Source organism: Gouania willdenowi, chromosome 6, assembly GCF_900634775.1.
Source record: "Gouania willdenowi chromosome 6, fGouWil2.1, whole genome shotgun sequence".
In the NCBI taxonomy this organism is placed as follows: domain Eukaryota; kingdom Metazoa; phylum Chordata; class Actinopteri; order Blenniiformes; family Gobiesocidae; genus Gouania; species Gouania willdenowi.
Genome location: NC_041049.1, coordinates 52076523 through 52097343, shown reverse-complemented (window position 1 = coordinate 52097343; position 20821 = coordinate 52076523). Strand labels below are relative to the sequence as shown.

At 36.8% G+C, this 20821-nt stretch overlaps 2 protein-coding genes across 2 annotated transcripts in view; both read left to right on the top strand.

Moving 5' to 3' along the window:
- dyrk4 (dual-specificity tyrosine-(Y)-phosphorylation regulated kinase 4) overlaps positions 1–2335 on the top strand; it is a 17609-nt gene extending 15274 nt beyond the window's left edge. The window contains exons 14-15 of the mRNA XM_028448308.1: positions 1370–1379; positions 2086–2335. Coding sequence (XP_028304109.1) covers positions 1370–1379; positions 2086–2335 — 260 coding nt within the window. The remainder of the gene's footprint in view (positions 1–1369; positions 1380–2085) is intronic.
- Positions 2336–5718: 3383 nt separating this feature from the next.
- On the top strand, positions 5719–13717 carry ndufa9a (NADH:ubiquinone oxidoreductase subunit A9a). Its single transcript, XM_028451549.1, has 11 exons — positions 5719–5818; positions 7219–7392; positions 9298–9395; positions 9494–9585; positions 10195–10336; positions 10419–10521; positions 10600–10670; positions 11741–11817; positions 12986–13081; positions 13301–13367; positions 13465–13717. Exons 1-11 carry the CDS (start codon positions 5764–5766, stop codon positions 13633–13635), a joined length of 1146 nt encoding a protein of 381 aa, XP_028307350.1. The 5' UTR covers positions 5719–5763; the 3' UTR covers positions 13636–13717.
- The last annotated feature ends 7104 nt before the right edge of the window (positions 13718–20821 follow it).

The following is a 20821-nucleotide window of genomic DNA, read 5'->3' as shown; positions in this document are numbered from 1 at the left end:
AATTTCAACTTCAATCAATTTAAACCATTTTCAACTTTTCAACCAATTTTAACTGATTTCAACTTTTTCAACGTCTTTAATAGATTTCAATTAATTTCAACTTTTTCAGTCATTTTCAACTTTTTCAGCCATTTTCAACTTTTTTAACCTATTTCAGCTTCTTCAATCAATTTCAACCATTTTCAACTTTTTTCAACTTCTTCAACTGATTTCAACCAAATTCAACTGATTTCAACCAAATTCAACTGATTTCAACCAAATTCAACTGATTTCAACCAAATTCAACTAATTTCAACCAATGTCAACTCTTATAACTGATTCTAAATTATTTTATTCGAATGCAACAATTTTCAACTTTTATCAACTTCAACCAATTTCACATTTTTTCAACTTTTTTGATTTCAACCACATTCAACTTTATTCAACTTTTTCAACCAATTCCTACCTATTTCAACTTTTTTCAACTTTTTCTAACTTTTTCATCTGATTTAAACTAATTTCATTTGATTTCACCCGATTTCAAGTTCTTCAATAGATTTCAACCAATTTCAACTTTTTTAACCAATTTCAGCTTGTTTCAACTTCAATCGATTTAGACCATTTTTCAACTTTTTTTAACTTTTTCAACCAATTTAAACCAATTTCAACTTTTTTCAACCAATTCCTACTTTTTTGAACGTTAACCAATTTCAACTGATTTAATTTGATTTCAACCGATTTCAAATCATTTCAACCGATTTTAACCAATTTCAACTTTTTTAACCGATTTCAACTTTTTTCAACTTCTTCAACTGATTTCTACTGATTTCAGTTGATTTCAAGTTTTTCAATCGATTTCAAGTTTTTCAATCGATTTCAAGTTTTTCAATCGATTTCAACAAATTTCAGCCAATTTCAACCGATTTCAATCGATTTCAACCAATTTCATTTTTTAACTTCAACGGATTTCAATTTTTTTCAACCAATTTCAACTTTTTTACCTGATTTTAACTTCTTTTAACTTTTTTCAACTTCTTCAACTGATTTCAACTGATCTACATTGATTTCAAGTTCTTCAACCGATTTTAACCGATTTCAACTAATTTCAACCAATTTAATTTTTTCCAACCTCTTCAATCGATTTCAACTTTATTAAGCGGTGGGGAAAGGAGGATGGCCATGGCGGCTGCTCCTCCAGCCCATACACCATCCGATAGACTGTAGCTGCGCCTCAAACCCATTCCCGTTTTGCACCCCAGCCTTTGGAGCCAATCCTTATCCCGATGTTACAGGTCAATATCTGTCAACATACACAATCAAAATACAAAAGGAGGCTGGCCCGACTGACTCTGTTGATTTTTGCGAGTGCTGTGGTGTTTGTGGCCACTAGGGGTGCTTGCGTGAAAGTTACTGGTGTAGTGCCCCAAGTGGCCAAAAGTTACACAGTGTGCCTTTAAGAAAGGGAAAATTGAAAAAAAAACACACAAGTAAATGACAACATTATTTACTTGGTTGGGTAAATTTGTTAGGCCTTTTCCACATCCCCATGTTTCCTTCACTGTATGTATTTCATCTTGGGAGACGTAGTAAAAGTCACGCTCCACACTTCCGACTTGCATGCCCTGCAAGCATCCTCATTACAATATGTAATCAAATGCGTACCACAGTTTGAGAATGACTGCAACTCCAGCTATTCTTCTCCAAACTCCAGGTGGAGAATCGTATTCATGCTTTTCTTTTCTATTAGCCTCTGGTCATTTGCGGTGATTTACCTCCAAATCCTCTTCCAAATTTCCCCACCCATCCACTTATCCAAGCATGTGAATGGGCTAAAGAAAGGTTTTGAGCGAGCTGATGGCTCAAGGCTCACTAACGCACCCATTGTGCATTAGCTGTTTGGCGGCAGCAGCACTTTTTAGGATCAGAATAGCTCTCCGATCCCGACCTCTGACCTGTCTCTGCCTTCCAGAAGCTGTAACTGAGCTCATGCCAAATCATACGAACAATTCAATTAGTTAATTAACTAACCATAACTCACCCTAACACCCCCCCCTTTTGGAGTTTTGTTTTGTTTGTTTTGTTTTTTTTTTCTTTTCTTTTGCGCAGATACCAACCAACAAGAGAGGGTGAAAGGTGTTTGGAGGCTGCCCTTCCTCTGACAACAACTACGCATCTGCACGACATTCAGCCTGGTGACTTTGTGATCGTCCAAAACGCGAGACGAAAGAGGTGGACCGACCAATGGTGGATTGGTCCCTTCCAAGTTTGGCTGACAATCCACACGGCAGTGAAGATTGCAGAGTGGGTGACGTGGATCCACAAATCACACTGCAAAATAGTTGCCAACACCAGCTAATGCTGTTACAAAGACAAAAGGAGCAGTAAAGGGGAAGCTGACAAGGTCGCTGAGTGAGGCAGTGCAGTAAGGAGCTACGCCGTCATGAGCTGGCTTCTCAGGAGCTGTGCGTGAAGGAGCGTTTCTTTTGGATCAGAAGCTGTGCATAAAAGAGCGCTTCTTTTCTTTCACAAAGCAAAAGACCTCGGGGTATCACAGAAGCTGATCTTTTTACCAGAGGCACAATGGTCTGTTAAAAAAAAAAGATTAAGCCTAGAGGGCTCAACCTTTTCTGTTTGAGATCAAGGAAGAGACAAGAATCTTCATTCAAGATGTTCATGATGTGTTTGATGATTCATGATAAATATTAAGTTTTTTTTAGGTATTTTTTTTTTTTTTTTTTGCTTATTTTCACAATTTTCTTGCTCTATATTTTAGAGATGTCTGTGTCTCACAAAAAAAGCACATATCCATAGTGTGACAATAACGATGCTATTGTTTACTGTTATACTACTTGCTAAGGTTAATTTTGCTTCTTGATATGGTCATGATCATGACCACAGAGTGGAGTACTGGGGTAAAATTAATATATCATATATTTTCGTACATATCAATGCTTAATATACAATACTCATGCTGGATCATTTATTATCATATTCTACATGGAGTGAGTTTTTCTGTGTTCTCAGGATGCTGCTGCATAGAGGTTGCCTTGTACCCGCAGATATGATAAGCACTCGGAGCCAGGCTCCAAGGTTACACACACAGCCAGCTCAGTTAAGATAGAAGGCTCCTCCACACACACACAGGACCACCCCTCCCCTCTTTGTTCTTCATCCTCTTCATCCTCTTTCTCTTTGGTCTATAAAAATATGTGATTATAAATACACGGGAGGAGGGAACACGGAAGGAACTCTGGAAGCAAAGAACACACCCCATGGGGGGGGCCGCTCATCGAGAGCCTTTTTTCCGGACAATGCGAGACAATTCCTTGGATGAAACATTATGGGTTTATTCTGATGAGAACTCTGTTTTCTTTTCTTTCTCTGAATGAAAGAGAATATTGGATTTTCAATGAGATGCAACAACTTGTCCTTAGACATTTTGTAAATAAATTAAACTTTTTATAAATGGTCATCTTCCTTTTTATACACCAACATTGCAGAGCAAAACAAACTTAGTTTGTATTAAAGTTATGGACAAAATTGCCATACCCGTTTCTGCCACTAAAAAAATAATCACCACTCAAAGTCATAATTATGAGATAGAAAGTCATAAATATGAGACAGAAAGTCATAAATATGAGAGAGAAAGTTATAAATATGAGACAAAAAGTCCTAGTTATTTCTATCTCATAATTATGACTTTCTATCTCATAATTATGACTTTACTTACTAATAATTTATTTATTTTTTTGTCACGGAAATGAGCCACACATTTTTGTATGCTTCTTTGCAACTTTACAAAAAAATTAGTTTTCAAATAATGATGACTTTATATCTCATAATTATGGCTTTCTTTTTCATAATTATGACTAACTATCTTATAATTATGACTAACCTTCTCATTATTATGACTTTGTATCTCATTATTATTACTTTCTGTCTTATAATTATGACTTTCTTTCTCATAATTATGACTTTCTCAGAATTACAACTTTCTCATTTTTATGACTTTCTTTCCCATAATTATGACTTTTTTCCTCATAATTATGACTTTCTATCACATAATCATGACAGTTTTTTCATAATTAAGACTTTCTATCTCATAATTATGACTTTACTGACTAATAATAAGGACTTTCTGAGGTGATTTTATGTGTGACGGAAACGGGCTTCCGCACATTTTCTGTTCTTTGCAACTTTACATAAAAAAAAATTCTCATATTTATGACTTTCTCATAACTATGAAGTTCTATCTTGTAATTATGACTTTCCTTCTCTTTATTATGACTTTCTATCTCATAAATATTATATTAATAACTCAGAATTATGACTGTCTTTCTATCTCATAATTACGACTTTCTCATGTTTATGACTTTCTTTCCCATAATTATGTCTTTCTATCTTATAATTATGACTTTCCTTATAATTATGAAATGTTATCTCATAATTATGATTTTATCCTAAATATGACATTCCATCTCATAATTATGAATTGTTATCTCATAATTATGATTTTATCCTAAATATGACATTCCATCTTATATGTATGACTTTCTTTCCCATAATTATGACTTTCCTTTTCATGACTATTACATTCTATCTCATAATTATGACTTTATTCTATGTCAAATATGACTTTCTCATTAATATGCCATTCTATCTCATTTGTATGACTTTCTTTCCCATAATTATGACTTATTTTCATAATTATGACTTTCTTTCCCATAATTATGACTTTCTTTCCCATAATTATGACTTTCTTCCTCATAATTATGACTTTCTATCACATGACAGTTTTTCTCATAATTAAGACTTTGTAACTCATAATTATGACTTTCTGTGGTGATTTTTTGTGTGATGGAAACGGGCTTCTGCACATTTTTCTGTTTCTTTGCAACTTGACATAAAAAATAATTTTCTCATATTTATGACTTTCTTTCTGATAATTATGATGTTCAATCTTATAATTATGACTTTCCTTCTCATTATTATGACTCTATCTCATAATTATGATTTTACTATCTCATAATTATGACTTTCTTTTTATAATTATTACTTTCCTTTTCATAATTATGAATTTTTCTCATATTTATGACTTTCTTTCCCGGAATTATGTCCTTCTATCTTATAATTATGACTTTCATTCTTTTAATTATGAATTTCTATCTCATAATTATGACTTTTTCCTAAATATGACTTCATATCTTAATTACGACTTTCTTTTTCATAATTATGTCTTTCTATTTTCTAATTATGACATTCCCCCTCTCATAATTATGAATTTCTATCTCATAAGTATGACTTTATCCTAAATATGACATTCTATCTCGTATGTATGACATTCTATCTCATAATTATGAATTTACTAATTTAATTGTTGTTGTTTTTAGTGGCAGGAACGTGCTTCTATGGTATCTACATTTCTTTAAAAATTAAAATAACATTTTTAAAAAGCATTTTCTCAGTTATATTTTTTACTATCTCAGCATATACTCATTTATTTATTCTCAGAATTCTGACTTCATTCTCAAAATTCTGAAAAAAATCACATGAGGTCCTAATCCTCTTACTTATTTTCATTTGTACATTTTCAAATATAATTTCTATAAAACAGAAATTGACACTAAAAAAAAAAAAAAAACTTTATTAAATGTAATGCTTTACCACATGTAAACTTAACAAAGTTGTATTTCGAAACATTTTCGTGTCTGTTTATGTCGAAGTGTTTTGCGTCTAATGACCTACACAGTATTTTGACCCAAACGCCATGCCGTAGTGGCAAAGATGGCGACCACAGCTGTGCTTGGCCGTCCTGCGAGTGTCCTTCTGAAGTTTACAGGTAAGAATAAACTGACAACAGCCAGACCACTAACAAATAAATGCATGACATGGTCATATGTGTTATTTGTGTGCTTACAGGGTGTTTACACAGACTGCTAGTAAGACCACACTACAGTGACCTTGCTAACAGGCTAATTTCCCGCTAGCGAATGCTTTGGTTAGCTCTACCTCACCTTTAGCCTTTAATATGTTTATCTGTAGTTTTTAAATCAATAAATGGATTTCAAGACGTTAGATTATGTATCGTTAGCTTTCTTTTTTCTGTAGTATCACATAGGTTGAACGGTTAGCATTACTGCTAACTGCATATCGGCAAAATATGTCACGTTTATGTTGTGAATCCTCCTGAGGCCTTTCCAATATATGTGATCTTATTATATAACGTCATTTTTAAACTGTTTGTGACAAATGCTAAACTCAGCAAATGTTTCTACGTTGCAATCAATCGTTTAGTGGAAAACTGTATTGTTTACGGTTACCACTGTGTTAACCATTGGCCCTGTTGTGATTAACATTTATCTGTAGGATAAGCAAACGAGCACTGTTTTTAGGTTTTTCCTCCAGAAAGATTTTCTAAATCTTAGCCACTGAAAACAACAAGCGTGTATTTTTTTGTTGATGTTTAGTAAATTGTGAAATCCTACAGAACGACTCCATCTGTTAGCAGGTCTGACCAATGGCCCTTTGTTCAGTCAGCTTGGTTGTGCACTTTCTGCTAATGGGACTAAAGCAACAGTGTTTGCAGTGTAAAGATGATGAAATGCCATCGCACAAGTAGAACAATGTGTGACCAGTAGGGCTGGGGGATACGGACCAAAAATCAAAATGGCGATATATGTAATAAATCTCGATATTTTTTACTCAGTCTTACCAGAAAGAAGAAAGAAATTCTGGGTTAAATTTGCTGATAAAAAAATGCCACACATAAAGAAATCAGATAACTATATATTATATAACATCACAATTAAAAAAATAATAAACTCTTCCCATAGCATCTCAGCATAGTGAGAATATAAAATTAAACAAAAACCTGTGGCACATATATAGCCTACGCAAAGGGTAAACACATGTAAACAAAGAGGGGGCTGGCTCACATCGCGCTACGGTAACCCACAACGACGGAATGCGAAAAAGTCTGAAAATTAAATTTTATTTTATTTATTTATTTATTTTAAACTCGAATTTGCAAATTAAAAATCGTTTTTAGCTACAAATTTGATAAATCGATTGAATTGTTTTTTTGTTTTTGTTTTTTTTGCCCAGCCCTAGTTTCTAGTCTCTAAATTGCATGTGTAAATGAGAATTCTCATGTGTATGCAGCTTTCTTTATTACAAACATGTTTTTGTTGTATTACTACAGCATACATCGATCTGTTTGCACCTTCACTCTCGCTCCAGGCACTTCATCCCCAGCTGTGTTATCAGCTGCTTCTGTCACCACTGTCCAGCACAGGAAGCAACACAATGCTGTCATCTCCAAAGGGAAAGGTGGACGCTCCTCGTCTAGTGGTATTGCTGCCACGGTGTTCGGTGCCACTGGATTCCTGGGTCGATATGTGGTCAACAGGCTGGGTGAGTTCAAACATGGCTCAATAGTGGATAGAGCTGGGTCTCACGCCCAGTTTCCTGAATCACTTCGATTTCCATTATTAGGATTTCAAATCGATTAATCACTATTCAATTCCACTCAGTATTGATTTATTTTTCAAATTTGACTTGGATATCATATTGACAGAGAAAAAGCTGTTAGTATGAATCCTCTACATTGTATATTATTAGAAATATCAATATTTATGTAGACAAATCACTACAATGCAGTTTCTGTTTGGTCCATAAACAATAAAAAAGAGAGATTTATCCAGTGTTACACAAACAGTACTGGTTATAGCTAGTTATTAAAGTAATAACTATTACTTCAATTTATGTAAACAAACATCTAAGGGAACAATGTTTCGGGAACACTGAGGTAATAACATTTGACAGTTTGGACATAATGCAGGGTTCTCACCAGGAATTTTTTACAGCATTGGGGGATTGTGTGAAATGTATAACTCTCTGAGGGTCAATATTAGTGAAGTAAAGCTTAAGTTGGTTTTTTTTTTTCTTCTTTTTTAATCTTTATTCCAGCCTTACTTTAAAGCTAAAAAAACATTTGTTGAATTGGTGAAGGGTCGTGATGAATGCAGTTAGAATATATTTTATTTATTTTATTAAGTCATGCTTGATATAGGTCCTGCACTAATAAATACTCACAGACCAGAAATAACATTTTATTCAAAAGACTGATTTTAAGGCAGAGACTCAGGAGGTAGTTGTAGTGATTTTGTCAGTTTCCTTTGGGTGACCCTGGGCGCCGTGTCGCAGGCGGACTATAGTGCTTCTGAGTGGTACCTCATTAAGTGTTTTTTTAGATTTATGATATTTCTACAGTACCTCACTTCCCAATAGCTGTACTTTTATCAAGCTCGTGTGTGTGTTTTCTTTTTTAAAAGTCAAAATAACTCCCAACTCCTGACTTCAGCTGGGGCGGCTTACCCAGTGGAGCACCGTCTGCGTCCGCCATTCTAGCACTGAAAGCACTCTACATTGTGCTGCTATCGTGAGAATACTAGGGTTTAAGTAAAAATTTAAATAAAGTAAATATAAATTTCAGCACCTTTGCATCGATTTTTATAAATGTCAATGAAATCGATTAAATCGATATTTCTAATCAGCTATAATAGTGGATTATTCTGGTAATCAGATGTGTGTCATGAGTTTTTATTTTTCTCAGCAAGGCTCAGTGAGCTCGACTTTTGGCTTAAAATGTAACATTTAACATTTTAATGTCCTTATTAAAGCTGCTCAAGACATTGTGTAGGCTTCACCATAATAAGTCAAAGCTCATTTGCTAAATAAAAAAAAAAAAAGTAAAAGGTTCAAATTGCCTCTCGACAGTTTTGTTTTGGTCTCCATTGTAAACACTCTTAAAGTCATTTATCGGCAGTTTTGCGCGTTGTATTCTGGGATGTAGAGTTCCGTAGACAGAGGCATTGATTTTTTTACATGATTGTGACCTTGAATTATTTTCTCGCGTGACGTTTATAAGATGAGCCACGGAACAGGCTCGAAAGATTGTCAGTTAGCAAAGTTAAGCAGAAGTGACACAAGTCAAAATTTAAAATCCATATTCAGAATGTTTCTAATAATAATAATAATAATAATGTATCCTTTTATTAATCACCACAGTGAATGGGAGGGATGGATGGACTGGCTAATTTAAATCTAGTTTTTAAACAGATGAACAACTATAGATGTAATGCAGTGAAAGTCAAGACCAAAGAAGCCCATTAACTTATTGAGTGTGTTTTTATTTAATTGTGTCCCAGTGGGACAATGAGTTAGTTTTTTTGTTTCTTAATCTGCCAAAAAAAAGACAAGGTTTTTTTTGTTTGTTTTTTTTTTTTTAATGAATTGCTGTTTATTAATGGTGTGCAGGTCGGATGGGCTCACAGGTCATAATTCCTCACCGCTGCGATCAGTACGACATCATGTACTTCAGGCCCATGGGTGATCTGGGGCAAATCATTTTCATGGTGAGATGCATGCAGACGTTTGGCACTGCAGTAAACACAGTTTGTAGGAATGAAATGCCATCATGTTTGTTTGGGTGTTTTTTGTCTGTGTGTTTGAGGAATGGGACGCAAGGAACAAGGATTCCATTAAGCGGGCTTTGGAGCACTCGAACGTCGTCATCAACCTGGTGGGCAGAGAGTGGGAGACCAGGTACTCTCTATAAAGGCTGGAGAAACGCTTCCACGTGTTATTAGGGGTGTACATTGCATGAATCTCACCATATGATACAATTTGCGATTTGCATGGCACAATACAATATATCCCGATACTACACAATACAATATACATCGCGATATCAATAATTACAAATTGGTCGGAAATACAATTGATTTAATTCTTTTTAAACTTGCGAGAACAAATAAATGGTAACTAATTGTAATTTAAGTACCAATACCAGTGGTATGTTTATCAAACTGTCAAATTACATTTTTCTAAAAAGTTAAACTTTTGGTTCTACAACAGATTCTAATTCTAAATTATTATTTTTTTAAAGTAAATACATCTATAAAAGTGCCCACTGACACCTAGTGACCAGGCGATTATGTGCTATGCATAAGTTATCACATTTAAGTTATTATTTTTTTACGTTTAAAAAAAAAAAAACGTGAGTTAAAAAAAATGATTTGGACATCTTTTGGATCGATACGATAATCGTGCGGTGATATATCGCCAAATCGATTTTTTTTCTTACACCCTTAGTTGTTAGATACCTTTGAAACAAACCTACAGTGCATTTATAGCTTTCCTCTTTTTTTGAAGCAATTATCGTTTCGAGGACGTCTTTGTGAGCATCCCTCAGCAAATCGCCAAAGCAGCGAGAGAAGCTGGCGTCACAAAGCTGGTCCACATGTCTCACCTCAACGCTGACATACGCAGCCCCTCCAAGTACCTGAGAAACAAGGTTTGTCACAGCAGAGTCCGCCTGTCGGAAGTGTTTGGTTTGGCAGTGAGATGAACCGTTTGTGTGCTACGGTGCGCTGCAGGCTGTAGGAGAGATTGCAGTGAGAGATGAATTCCCTGAAGCTATCATCATGAAACCCTCTGAAATGTTTGGCAGGGAGGACCGATTCTTTAACCACTTTGCAAGTACGGACAATGTTTGTGTGTGAATGTTATGTGTTAATATTTGATAAAAATTTTTCATCTCTGAATTTCATATTATAGACATGCGCTGGTTCGGGAAGGCCATTCCTCTCATTGGCCTGGGAAAGAAGACCGTAAAGCAACCCATTCACGTACGTTTTCATTTCAGTGTTTTGGTTTGTGATTTAGAAGGAAAAAAAGACGTTTGTAGAGTAGGAAGCAGTTTTAATTCCAGTCCAGAGTAAATTAAAGTTATAATAATGAGTCCACTTGCCTGTGAATGTGGCCTCATGAACTCTGCAGCGTTGGGGTTTGTTCACATTTTACAAGTGATTTTCTAGAGCTTCTTATTGATAGAGATGCATTTCATTCTAATATTTTGTGCAAAATTATGCAAGTTCATTGTCACAATCCCAGTAAGCTCCTCACATTTATATTTTGATAAGAAGTTTGAATTTTTTTAAAAAATCCACTAATTTTTGACTTAATTATATATTTGAAGTGTTTCTTTAAATTCTGAAATTATCGCAAATTAAATCACAAGAACTGTGAGAGAAAAAGTAGTTGGACAATTTGCCCAAATTGAACAGTCTTCCAGCTGAAGGGATAACGGGCAGGAATAACTGATTTATTTTATGTTTTATTCATTAGCTAATTCATATACACAGGTACTTTCTCAGCAGTCATTTAGTGTCTGGCTAGTTTGTTTTTCTGTAAACTCAATTTAGAAAATGGAAATGTTATCCCGAGATATGATTAAACTTGTGTGTGCATTGGGTATCCCAAGAGTTACTACTTTAACTTGTTTTTATTTGTATTTAATTTTAAATGATACCTCAAAGGGATATCCTGAAAAATTTGTTTAGGTTGTAAAACTCTGACTGTACAAATCATCTTTATTTTTCATGAACACACCTCGGGTTAAGTGGGAAAGACTTTTCTTATAATTACAGAGGAAATGGTTCTGCTTCGAATGAGCTGGTGTTTTTTAATCAAGCTTGACCACCTCTCTAGAATATATGTTTCTGATGGTTGGGGGCAATGGAGACACCACAGAAAACCTATTCAAATATGGAGAGAACCTTCAAATGCCACAGTACTTCTGCCAATGTCTGAGAAATAAAGAGATTTGGTCTGTGCGCTCCATGAAGGCTTTGGGGGAGGATTCCTTTGTGATGGCTGAGGAAGTGAATTTTAAACCAAATTAACTGTTTGTTTCCAGGTGGTTGACGTGGCCAAAGCCATCATCAGTGCTGTCAAAGACCCAGACGCTAACGGAAAGACTTTTGCACTTGTTGGGTATGTGATTCTGTGGCTAAGTAAGGTGAAGGGATGAGTGACATTTAAAACATAAAGGAAATAACTTGGAAAAATGTAGGTTACAAAACAAGGTTTTTTTTGTGATAAATATAACTAAATAAAACAAAATTAATAAAAAAAAATGGGGTTTTTTTACCGCTAAAGCCTGGATTTCAGATCTTATCAATAACTTCAGTAGCACCACATTCATCCATTCAGACACCAGAGCTGTCATCCACGCTAGCAACTTAGTTTACAGTGTCTCACTCTATTGTGGTGGGTGCTAAAACGGCCTTGCTGAGCTTTCAGCATGAAAATAGATTTATTACTGTTTTAAAATATGTCATTGTAAATTTTGTGGTGTTTTTATGAGACTTGAAGAATAGTCCAAACACATTTTTTTTGGACAATTCTCTGAAAGTGGAGTGCATTTAGGGTTGCTCGATTATAGAAGAAATAATAATCACGTTTATTTTAGTCATAGTTGATATCACTATTTGTCAACCAAAAAGTTATTTATTTTTTTTCCAAAAATAAATAAAACATATTTTTTAAACATCAATAAAATTCTTCAAACACTAAAGTCAAGTATGTTCACTTTTGCACAAAACAAAACACTTCTTGCACGTGATGTGTCTTTGCTCTAGGTCATCATCAAATCGATTAGAAGAGAATTTGACTTGCCACTTGTTTACCAAGTGTTTTTGCTGCATTTTTCCTGCCATGTTTTAAGACCACTAGCAACAACTTTCCTTGTGTTGGGCTGCAGGCTAGCTTTAGTTTTGAAAGGGGCGGAGGGGAGGAGCTTGCATATGCGTGGAAGAAACAACTCAAAGGTAGTATTAATATGTGTGTGTGCCAAGCTTTACTTTTTGTAGATGTCCAAAATAGTGGGTTTGTTTTATTTAGCAAATAAAACATGTAAAAGAAATAAAAATCGAATTTCGATTAATTGGGCAGCCCTAAGTGCAGGTACTTTTTTTTATATGTAGGGAAATGGAAAAGTGTAGCTGATTTGTGTATTACTAAGTCTAAAAACTATTATACTGTTATCATTCCACATGATATGGTTGATCAGCTTGTGGTCTTGTGTTGTTGTATTTTTGTGTTTTTCATGTCACATAACTAACTTCTCCTATAATTTTTTTCTTCCATCTTTTCCACCCAGTCCCAACCGGTATCTCCTTCATGATCTGGTGGAGTACATTTACGCAGTGGCACACAGACCCTTCGTGCCCTACCCTCTGCCCCGCCCACTCTACCAGTAAGGTGTCTTTACACAGATAAAACATGTGGTGTTTGGTTTCTTGCTCCTTTTTTTTTTTTTTTTTGCAAAAAGATCATAGTCACTACCTACTTACCACAAGATTCCTTCAAGGAGCTCCTAGTCAGAGACTCAGCTGATTGTCACTGTAGTTGTGTTTATTTCAGTTTTTCAGTGGTGTCTGCTCACATGTAGCTTGCGTTCTTCTTCTCTTTTCAGCCTGGTTGCTAAGTTTTTTGCGATGAACCCCTTTGAGCCCTGGACAACATCAGATAAGGTGGACAGGGTAAGACAAACTCTGTTTTTATCATTTTATATGTAATAGTGTTTATACTGCAATAATTTGGATGTTTAACAGCTAACCTTCTGCTTTTGTTTTCCAGTTTCACACCACAGACATGAAGTACCCTGGACTTCCTGGTCTGGAGGATCTGGGCATCACCCCCTCGTCTGTAGAACAAAAGGCCATTGAGGTCCTGCGTCGTCACCGCCGGTTCCGTTACCTCGAGACAGAGCTGGATGAGACTAAGCCGGCTAAGACCGTCAACTACTAGACTACTCAACGAATAATGTTCCTTAGAAGCTTTCATTCTATTCTGTAAATAAATAAATAAAACACCTTTAAGGCTGTGTTAATGTTGCATTGTTTTCTTAATTTGTTACTCAACAAAACTATACATTGAAGCTTCAGTCACTCTTTTTTTAGATACATTTTTCATTATAATTTAGTTTCTGATTTAACAGACTGTGACAAAATGCTTTTTTTTTGTCTCCTAAAATTAAAATTAACACAAATTAAGGGAATTATTTAAAAAAACAAAGCTGTCAATGAATTTATCAGCTTTTGGAAAGCACATAACTCAGGCAAAATTATTTAAATCTGTTATGGCAGATTTTTATATTCATATCGTCAAATGTATGTTCATGTGTACAATTTGTCATGTTTTAATACATGATGACTCCATTACTCTACACTTTTGAACAGCTGAATCATGATTAAACAGTACAGATCGTATTGTTCAGCCAAGGCCAGAGTCTCTGCTCACATGCAGATATACACGAACGCACACTATCAAAGACAGATAAGAGTGGCGCCCGATCTTCCTCACTTTTATACACGTCTTCATCATCCTCCAACATTTTCACTGTGGGAGCATCTGACTCCCTCCCTTTTGTCTCTCAGGGTTGGGACCTTTTCTTATCTGTATAAAACCTTAAGCTGAAACTGTTAGAGAGCGGCTCTGCCTTCGGACGTCCAATTCGGACGGTCACTGCACTTGTTCCATCTTGAACCTTTTTTTTTACTTAGTCTTAGAATAAACTTTTTTTATAAAATCATCAATGCTTCACCTGGACTCCATCATTCAACCAGAGCAATAAATCATGTCTCCAAATGAGGTCAACCGCAAATTTTGCTGTAACAAATCAATTGTACAAAAGTATCAGTGAGGCCATGAAAAATACAGGATATTATGTGAAAATAATAATGAACAGGACTTGTAACAGTGGTTTCATTTTGTTTAAAATGAGTGAAAAACATGTGTACAGTGGGTACGGAAAGTATTCAGACCCCTTTAAATTTTTCACTCCATTTCATTGCAGTCATTTGCTTAAATCAAAAAAGTTCATTTTAGTTCTCAATGTACACTCAGCACCCCATCGTGACAGAAAAAAAAACAAATGTAGAATTTTTTGCAAATTTATTAAAAAAGAAAAACTGAAATGAGTATTCAGACCCTTTACTGTGACACTCATATTTAACTCCGTTTCTTCTGATCCTCCTTGAGATGGTTCTGCTCCTTTATTGGAGTCCAGATGTGTTTAATTAAACTGATTGGACTTGATTAGGAAAGGCACACACCTGTCTATATAAGACCTTACAGCTCACAGTGCATGTCAGAGCAAATGAGAATCATGAGGTCGAAGGAACTGCCCAAGGAGCTCAGAGACAGAATTGTGGCGCGCTCCGATCTGGCCAAGATTACAAAATAATTTCTGCAGCACTCCAGGTTCCTAAGAGCACAGTGGCCTCCATAATCCTTAAATGGAAGAAGTTTGGGACGACCAGAACTCTCCCTAGACCTGGCTGTCCAGCCAAACTGAGCAATTGTGAGAGAAGTAAAGAAGAACCCAAAGATCACTGTGGCTGAACTCCAGAGATGCAGTAGGGAGATGGGAGAAAGTTCCACAAAGTCAACTATCACTGCAGCCCGACGGAAGCCTCACCTTAGTGCAAGACATATGAAAGCTTGCATAGAGTTTGCCAAAAAACACATGAAGGACTCCCAGACTATGAGAAATAAGATTCTCTGGTCTGATGAGACCAAGATTGAACTTTTTGGGGTTAATTCTAAGCGGTATGTGTGGAGAAATACAATCCCAACAGCGAAACATGGTGGTGGCAGCATCATGCCATGGGTGGTGTTTTTCAGCTGCAGGGACAGGACGACTGGTTGCAATTGAAGGAAAGATGAATGCGACCAAGTACAGAGATATCCTGGAAAAAAACCTCTTCCAGAGTGCTCAGGACCTCAGACTGGGCCGAAGGTTCACCTTCCAACAAGACAATGACCCTAAGCACACAGCTAAAATAACAAAGGAGTGGCTTCGGAACAACTCTGTGACCATTCTTGACTGGCCCAGCCAGAGCCCTGACCTCAACCCAAATGAGCATCTCTGGAGAGACCTGAAAATGGCTGTCCACCAATGTTTACCATCCAACCTGACAGAACCTGAGAGGATCTACAATGAATGGCAGAGGGTACTGTGTTAAAAAGGGGCGCTGAAGCGCATCGGAGAGAGCCGGACATGCCGTGAAGCAACAAGCTTCGCTGACGAGCATGGCTGAAGGCTGCGGTCTTCCTCGTGCTAATGCTGTTCGCAGCTTTTAGTATTGCCGACAGTGAAGTCAGTTAGATAAGGGAGCTGCTCCTGAGAAAAGAGGGGAGGCTGGATGCCTCTTGTAGATAGAAAGCGGGGGGTTAGACGGTACCCCTGCCAGGCCAGCCCAATGCTGAGTGACAGAGAAAACTGTGACTGCCTTACCACTTGTGGAGCAGTGCTGTGGACCTGACGTGCACTCCTGCCTTCCGGCCTGTGGTTGCTGCAGTGACGTTGCCTTCCCTGCAGACTCTATGAACTCGGACCCCATGGAGGGGTCTTGTCAACAGAAGACTAGAAAAGTTTTATCCATTTAAAAAATTCCAATACACCTTGATTCACTGTTTTGCAATTGTAATTCTGTTTTTACTTGTTTTAATAAGTCGACCCTGAACAGACTCCAGATCGTTCAGAACGCTGCTGCCAGACTTTTAACTGGTGCTTCTAGAACATCCCACATCACCCCCATTCTTGCTACTCTGCACTGGCTTCCAGTTAAGTTTTGCATAGAATATAAAATATTAGTTCTCACGTTCCGAGCATTACATGGTCAGGCCCCTAAATATATCTCGGACTTGTTGTGCCCCTACTCATCAGGGCGATACCTTCGATCTTCAGGTCAGGGTCTCCTAAAGACCCCAAAAACTAAATTTAAAACCAGAGGAGACCTGGCGTTCCAGGCTGTAGCTCCCAGACTCTGGAATAACCTGCACCAGTCTCTCAGGGAGCTCAACTGTGTGGACACTTTTAAAAAACTGCTGAAGACTACACGTTACAGAAAAGCTTTTAGTTAACTGGATTTTAATTTTTATTTATCCTTTAATGTTGCTGTTCTTATGATGTTTATGCACTCTTGTTTTGTTATTCTATTGTGTTGCACTTGTACTTTTACCACAACTCTGTACAGCACTTTGTGATTTTATCTGCAAAAAGCGCTTTATAAATAAACTTACTTACTTACTTACTTGATTCACTGTTTTGCATTTGTATATGTTTGTAGCTTATTTTTAATCAACTGATACCAGTGACGTGCCGTGACCACTAGGGTTTGGGTAGGCACGTTGCAAATTGAGACCACCAATGACAATTTCATATGCAAACACATAAAAACAAGCTATGGGAACAGAGGCAGAGCAGCAATGGGCTTTTGGGAGCACAAAATGCAGACACTTTCAAACTTATAGGTACTGTAGGCTATTGGAAATGGAAAAATAAATAATTTATAATTATATTATAATTAAAGCAAATAATCAAAATATAAATTCACCCTTGGGTAGGCACTGCCTAGCTTGCCTACCCTGACGGTGCGTCACTGACTGATACCTCATTCACCCAGTCTAGCCGCTACTACCATCTCAAGGCAAAAGTGGTCCTCTGCCGCCCTCTAGTGTGCGGTAGGTTTGACCCTGGCTGCAGTGGTCCTGAAGGGTGTGCATGTGTTCCTGGTTTTAGTGCGCTGTGAAGTAGTGCTGTGTCTGTTTACAGTGTAGTTTATTAATAAGGGTCCTGTGTGATGAATGGGGCAAGGGTGGGGCCACCTGGGCCAACAGTAACCTTATGTGGAGTTCCTCTGTCCTGTGGTGTATTTCTGGCCTCTGACACCCGACCAGACCGGGTTATAAAAGGTGGTGGCAGCGAATACAATAAAACCCTATGGTACCACAGCCTGACTATGCATGCTAGCAAAATGAATTGCAGCACTTGTGACCAGGTTTTAAATTAACACCTACCAATTGCGGGTAAAAATTAACTTTGGTGAGTAACATTGTAGTGTTACTAGTGTTACTACTAACTAGCCATTTTAGCTGGTGAAGAACGAAACACCACTGCTGCGTCTGATTGAATTGGCAGGCTGCGGAAAGTTATTGTTGCCAGATTGGGCTGTTTTCTGCCAAGAAATTTGAGGGTTTTTGTTTGTGTTTAGACTTTAAAAGTAATGTGTTTCTCATGAACACTATGTCATGACGTGTCATTCAAAAGTTGGCTACGTGCTTACGGTAGCGTGATGGTGATTATTGGAGAAGACAAACAGAATGGTGCAAAACAAACAGGGAGCTGAAATTCAATCGTAAAATTACCTGGGAAAAAAAAACGTGTGGAAATATTTATTGGGTGTTGAAAAACCTAAACTGCAAAAAAGGAAGGCTGCTCCTGACACAGGGGAAAATGTAGATGAAAAAGGATCTGAAAAGAAGAAGACATTGATACGTTTTAATACTAAATGGATGTTGGTGGTGAGTGGCTGGTATTCCACCATTTGTTCACTTTTAAAATGTGCACTATACAGATTGTGGGGAGTGGGATTTGTTTACATTAAGCATGCATGCTCATAAAACATTTTTTCTCTACAGTACATGTCATTCTTAGTATTGAGTATTCTTTCTAACTTCAGTGTTCCTGGGATCTTATTTTCATCTGAGTTAAGTTTGTATATTATATTATGAGAATACACTTTATAAACGGTTCACTTCTCCGACACACCCAAAGTTCCATATTGCACCTTTTAGGCATTGTTTTAAATTAAATGTTTATATTTTTACCATTTTAATGTATTTCTGCAATCATCTAAAATAAAAACTATTTGAAGAAACATGAACGCTTTGATCTATTGTGTGGCTCATAATGTAGTTTATTTACACTGGAATTTTTTTTTTTTTTAAATCTACTGGCCATGCTGGCTGGTGATCTAAAAAGTTAATCTAAAGCCCTGCTTATGACCATGTGGTATTTCAGTTTTTCTTTTTTAATAAATTTGCAAAAAATTCTACATTTCTGGTTTTTTCTGTCAAGATGGGACGCTGAGTGTACATTAATGAGAAATAAAATGAACTTTTTTGATTTTAGCAAATGGCTGCAATGAAACAAAGAGTGAAAAAATTAAAGGGGTCTGAATACTTTCTGTACCCACTGTATGTGTATATATATATATATATATATATATATATATATATATATATATATAGTCACGGCAAATTTGCGGTTGACCTCATTTGGAGACATGATTTATTGCTCTGGTTGAATGATGGAGTCCAGGCGAGGCATTGATGATTTTATAAAAAAGATTTATTATAAAATTAAATAAAAAAGGAGTAAAAAAGAAGCTTCCATCCTGAAAGAATGAAAGGCAAAAGGCTCGTGGCAGAGCAAAAAGGCAAGACCCACTCTAACTAACAGTTTCACAGCTTATGCTTTTATACAGATAACAGAAAAAGTTCCACCCTGAGGTGAGGAGAAGGAGAGAGTCAGATGCCCAACAGTGGAAACATTTGAGGATGATGAAGACGTGTATATTATGAGGAAGATTGGGCGCCACTCTTATCTATCCTTGATAGTGTGTGTGTTCGTGTGTATGGCCTTCAGCAGAGACTCTGTGTTGCACTGAGTACAATACGATCTGTACTGTTTAATCTAACATGATTCAGCTGTTCAAAAGTGCAAAGAGTAATGGAGTCATCATGTATTAAAACATGACAAATTGTACACATGAACACACATTTGACGATATTATGATGAATATAAAAATTGCCATAACATTCCCCACTTTTGGTCGCCATCAACGACCAAATCAAGAAACAAAATTATTACATTCCACCTTTGCTGTCTGTCAGGGTTAACCATTAGCATCGTTATTGTCATACATTGGATATATTCTTCTTTTGTGAGGCACAGACATATCAAGAAAAATGTGGAAATAAACCTTCAAAAACTTCATCATTATTATCAATGGCATGAATCATCAAAAATCATCCTCTATTACCATCTAGATAAGCAAAAATCATCATTTACATCAAGGACATCACTCGTCTTCATTGACTGAGTTCAGTGGTGACTGGGGTCACCAATAGCTAGAAGAATAGTGGAGCATGGTTAGAATCACCGCACTTGATTGGCGGCATCATGAGTGAAGAACCTTGAGTGTTTTCCTCAATCGCAACAGAAGGGTTTATGACGGTATTCCTGCAGCTAGGTGTGAGGTTGTCCACCCTCCACCTAGCTATAAGCCTTTGGTGTAAACAAAGCAAAGGAAGAACAAAATCCCACGTCGGTGGGGTCCTCAGGGCTTGGTCTAGGCTCTGGTTCTGGAGCGTTTTTTTCAACAGAGTGTGTGTCTCGTGAAAAAGAAAATCAGCTCCTGTGATCCCACAAGGCGAAGGAATGCTTCTTTGTGCACCGCACCTGAGAAGCCAGCTTAGACGGTGTAGTTGTTATTACGCCGCCTCACTCAGTGGCCTTGTCGGTTCCCCCTTCGTTGTTCGGTCAGCCTCCGTCTCAGCATCAGCTGGTGTCGGCAATCATCTGCTTGGATCCATGTCGCCCGCTCCGTGACCTTCACTGCCGTGTGGGTCATCAGCTGAATTTGGAAAGTGTCGGTCCACCTTCGGTCGTTCATTTCCGGTCGGCGTTGTAGATGATCGGTTGTTGTCTGAGGATACACACACCTGGCAACCTCTCTTGGGATCGGTTGGTACCTGAACAGAAGAAAAGAGGTGGGGGGAAAAAAAACAAAACAAAACAAAACAAAATAAAATAAAATAAAACAAAACAAAACAAAACAAAACAAAACAAAACAAAACAAAACAAAATAAAATAAAATAAAATAAAATAAAATAAAATAAAATAAAATAAAATAAAATAAAATAAAATAAAATAAAATAAAATTTAAAGAGTAGGGGTGTTAGGGTTAGTTAACTAACTAAATGAATAGTTAGTATGGCTCTGGTGCTCAGTTATAGCTTCCAGGAAGGCAGAGACAGGTCAGACGTCAGGATCGGAGAGCTTTTCAGATCCTAAAAGGTGCTGCTGCACAATCACACAATGGTTAGGTGTGGGTTAGTGAGCTTTTAGCCATGGCTAGCTCAA

Coding starts and splice junctions, on each gene's coding strand:
- ndufa9a (XM_028451549.1), top strand. CDS start 5,764: ATGGCGACCACAGCTGTGCTTGGCCGTCCTGCGAGTGTCCTTCTGAAG. Junction 5,819..7,218: donor TGTCCTTCTGAAGTTTACAG/GTAAGAATAAAC, acceptor CTCTCGCTCCAG/GCACTTCATCCCCAGCTGTG. Junction 10,522..10,599: donor ATTCTTTAACCACTTTGCAA/GTACGGACAATG, acceptor TTCATATTATAG/ACATGCGCTGGTTCGGGAAG.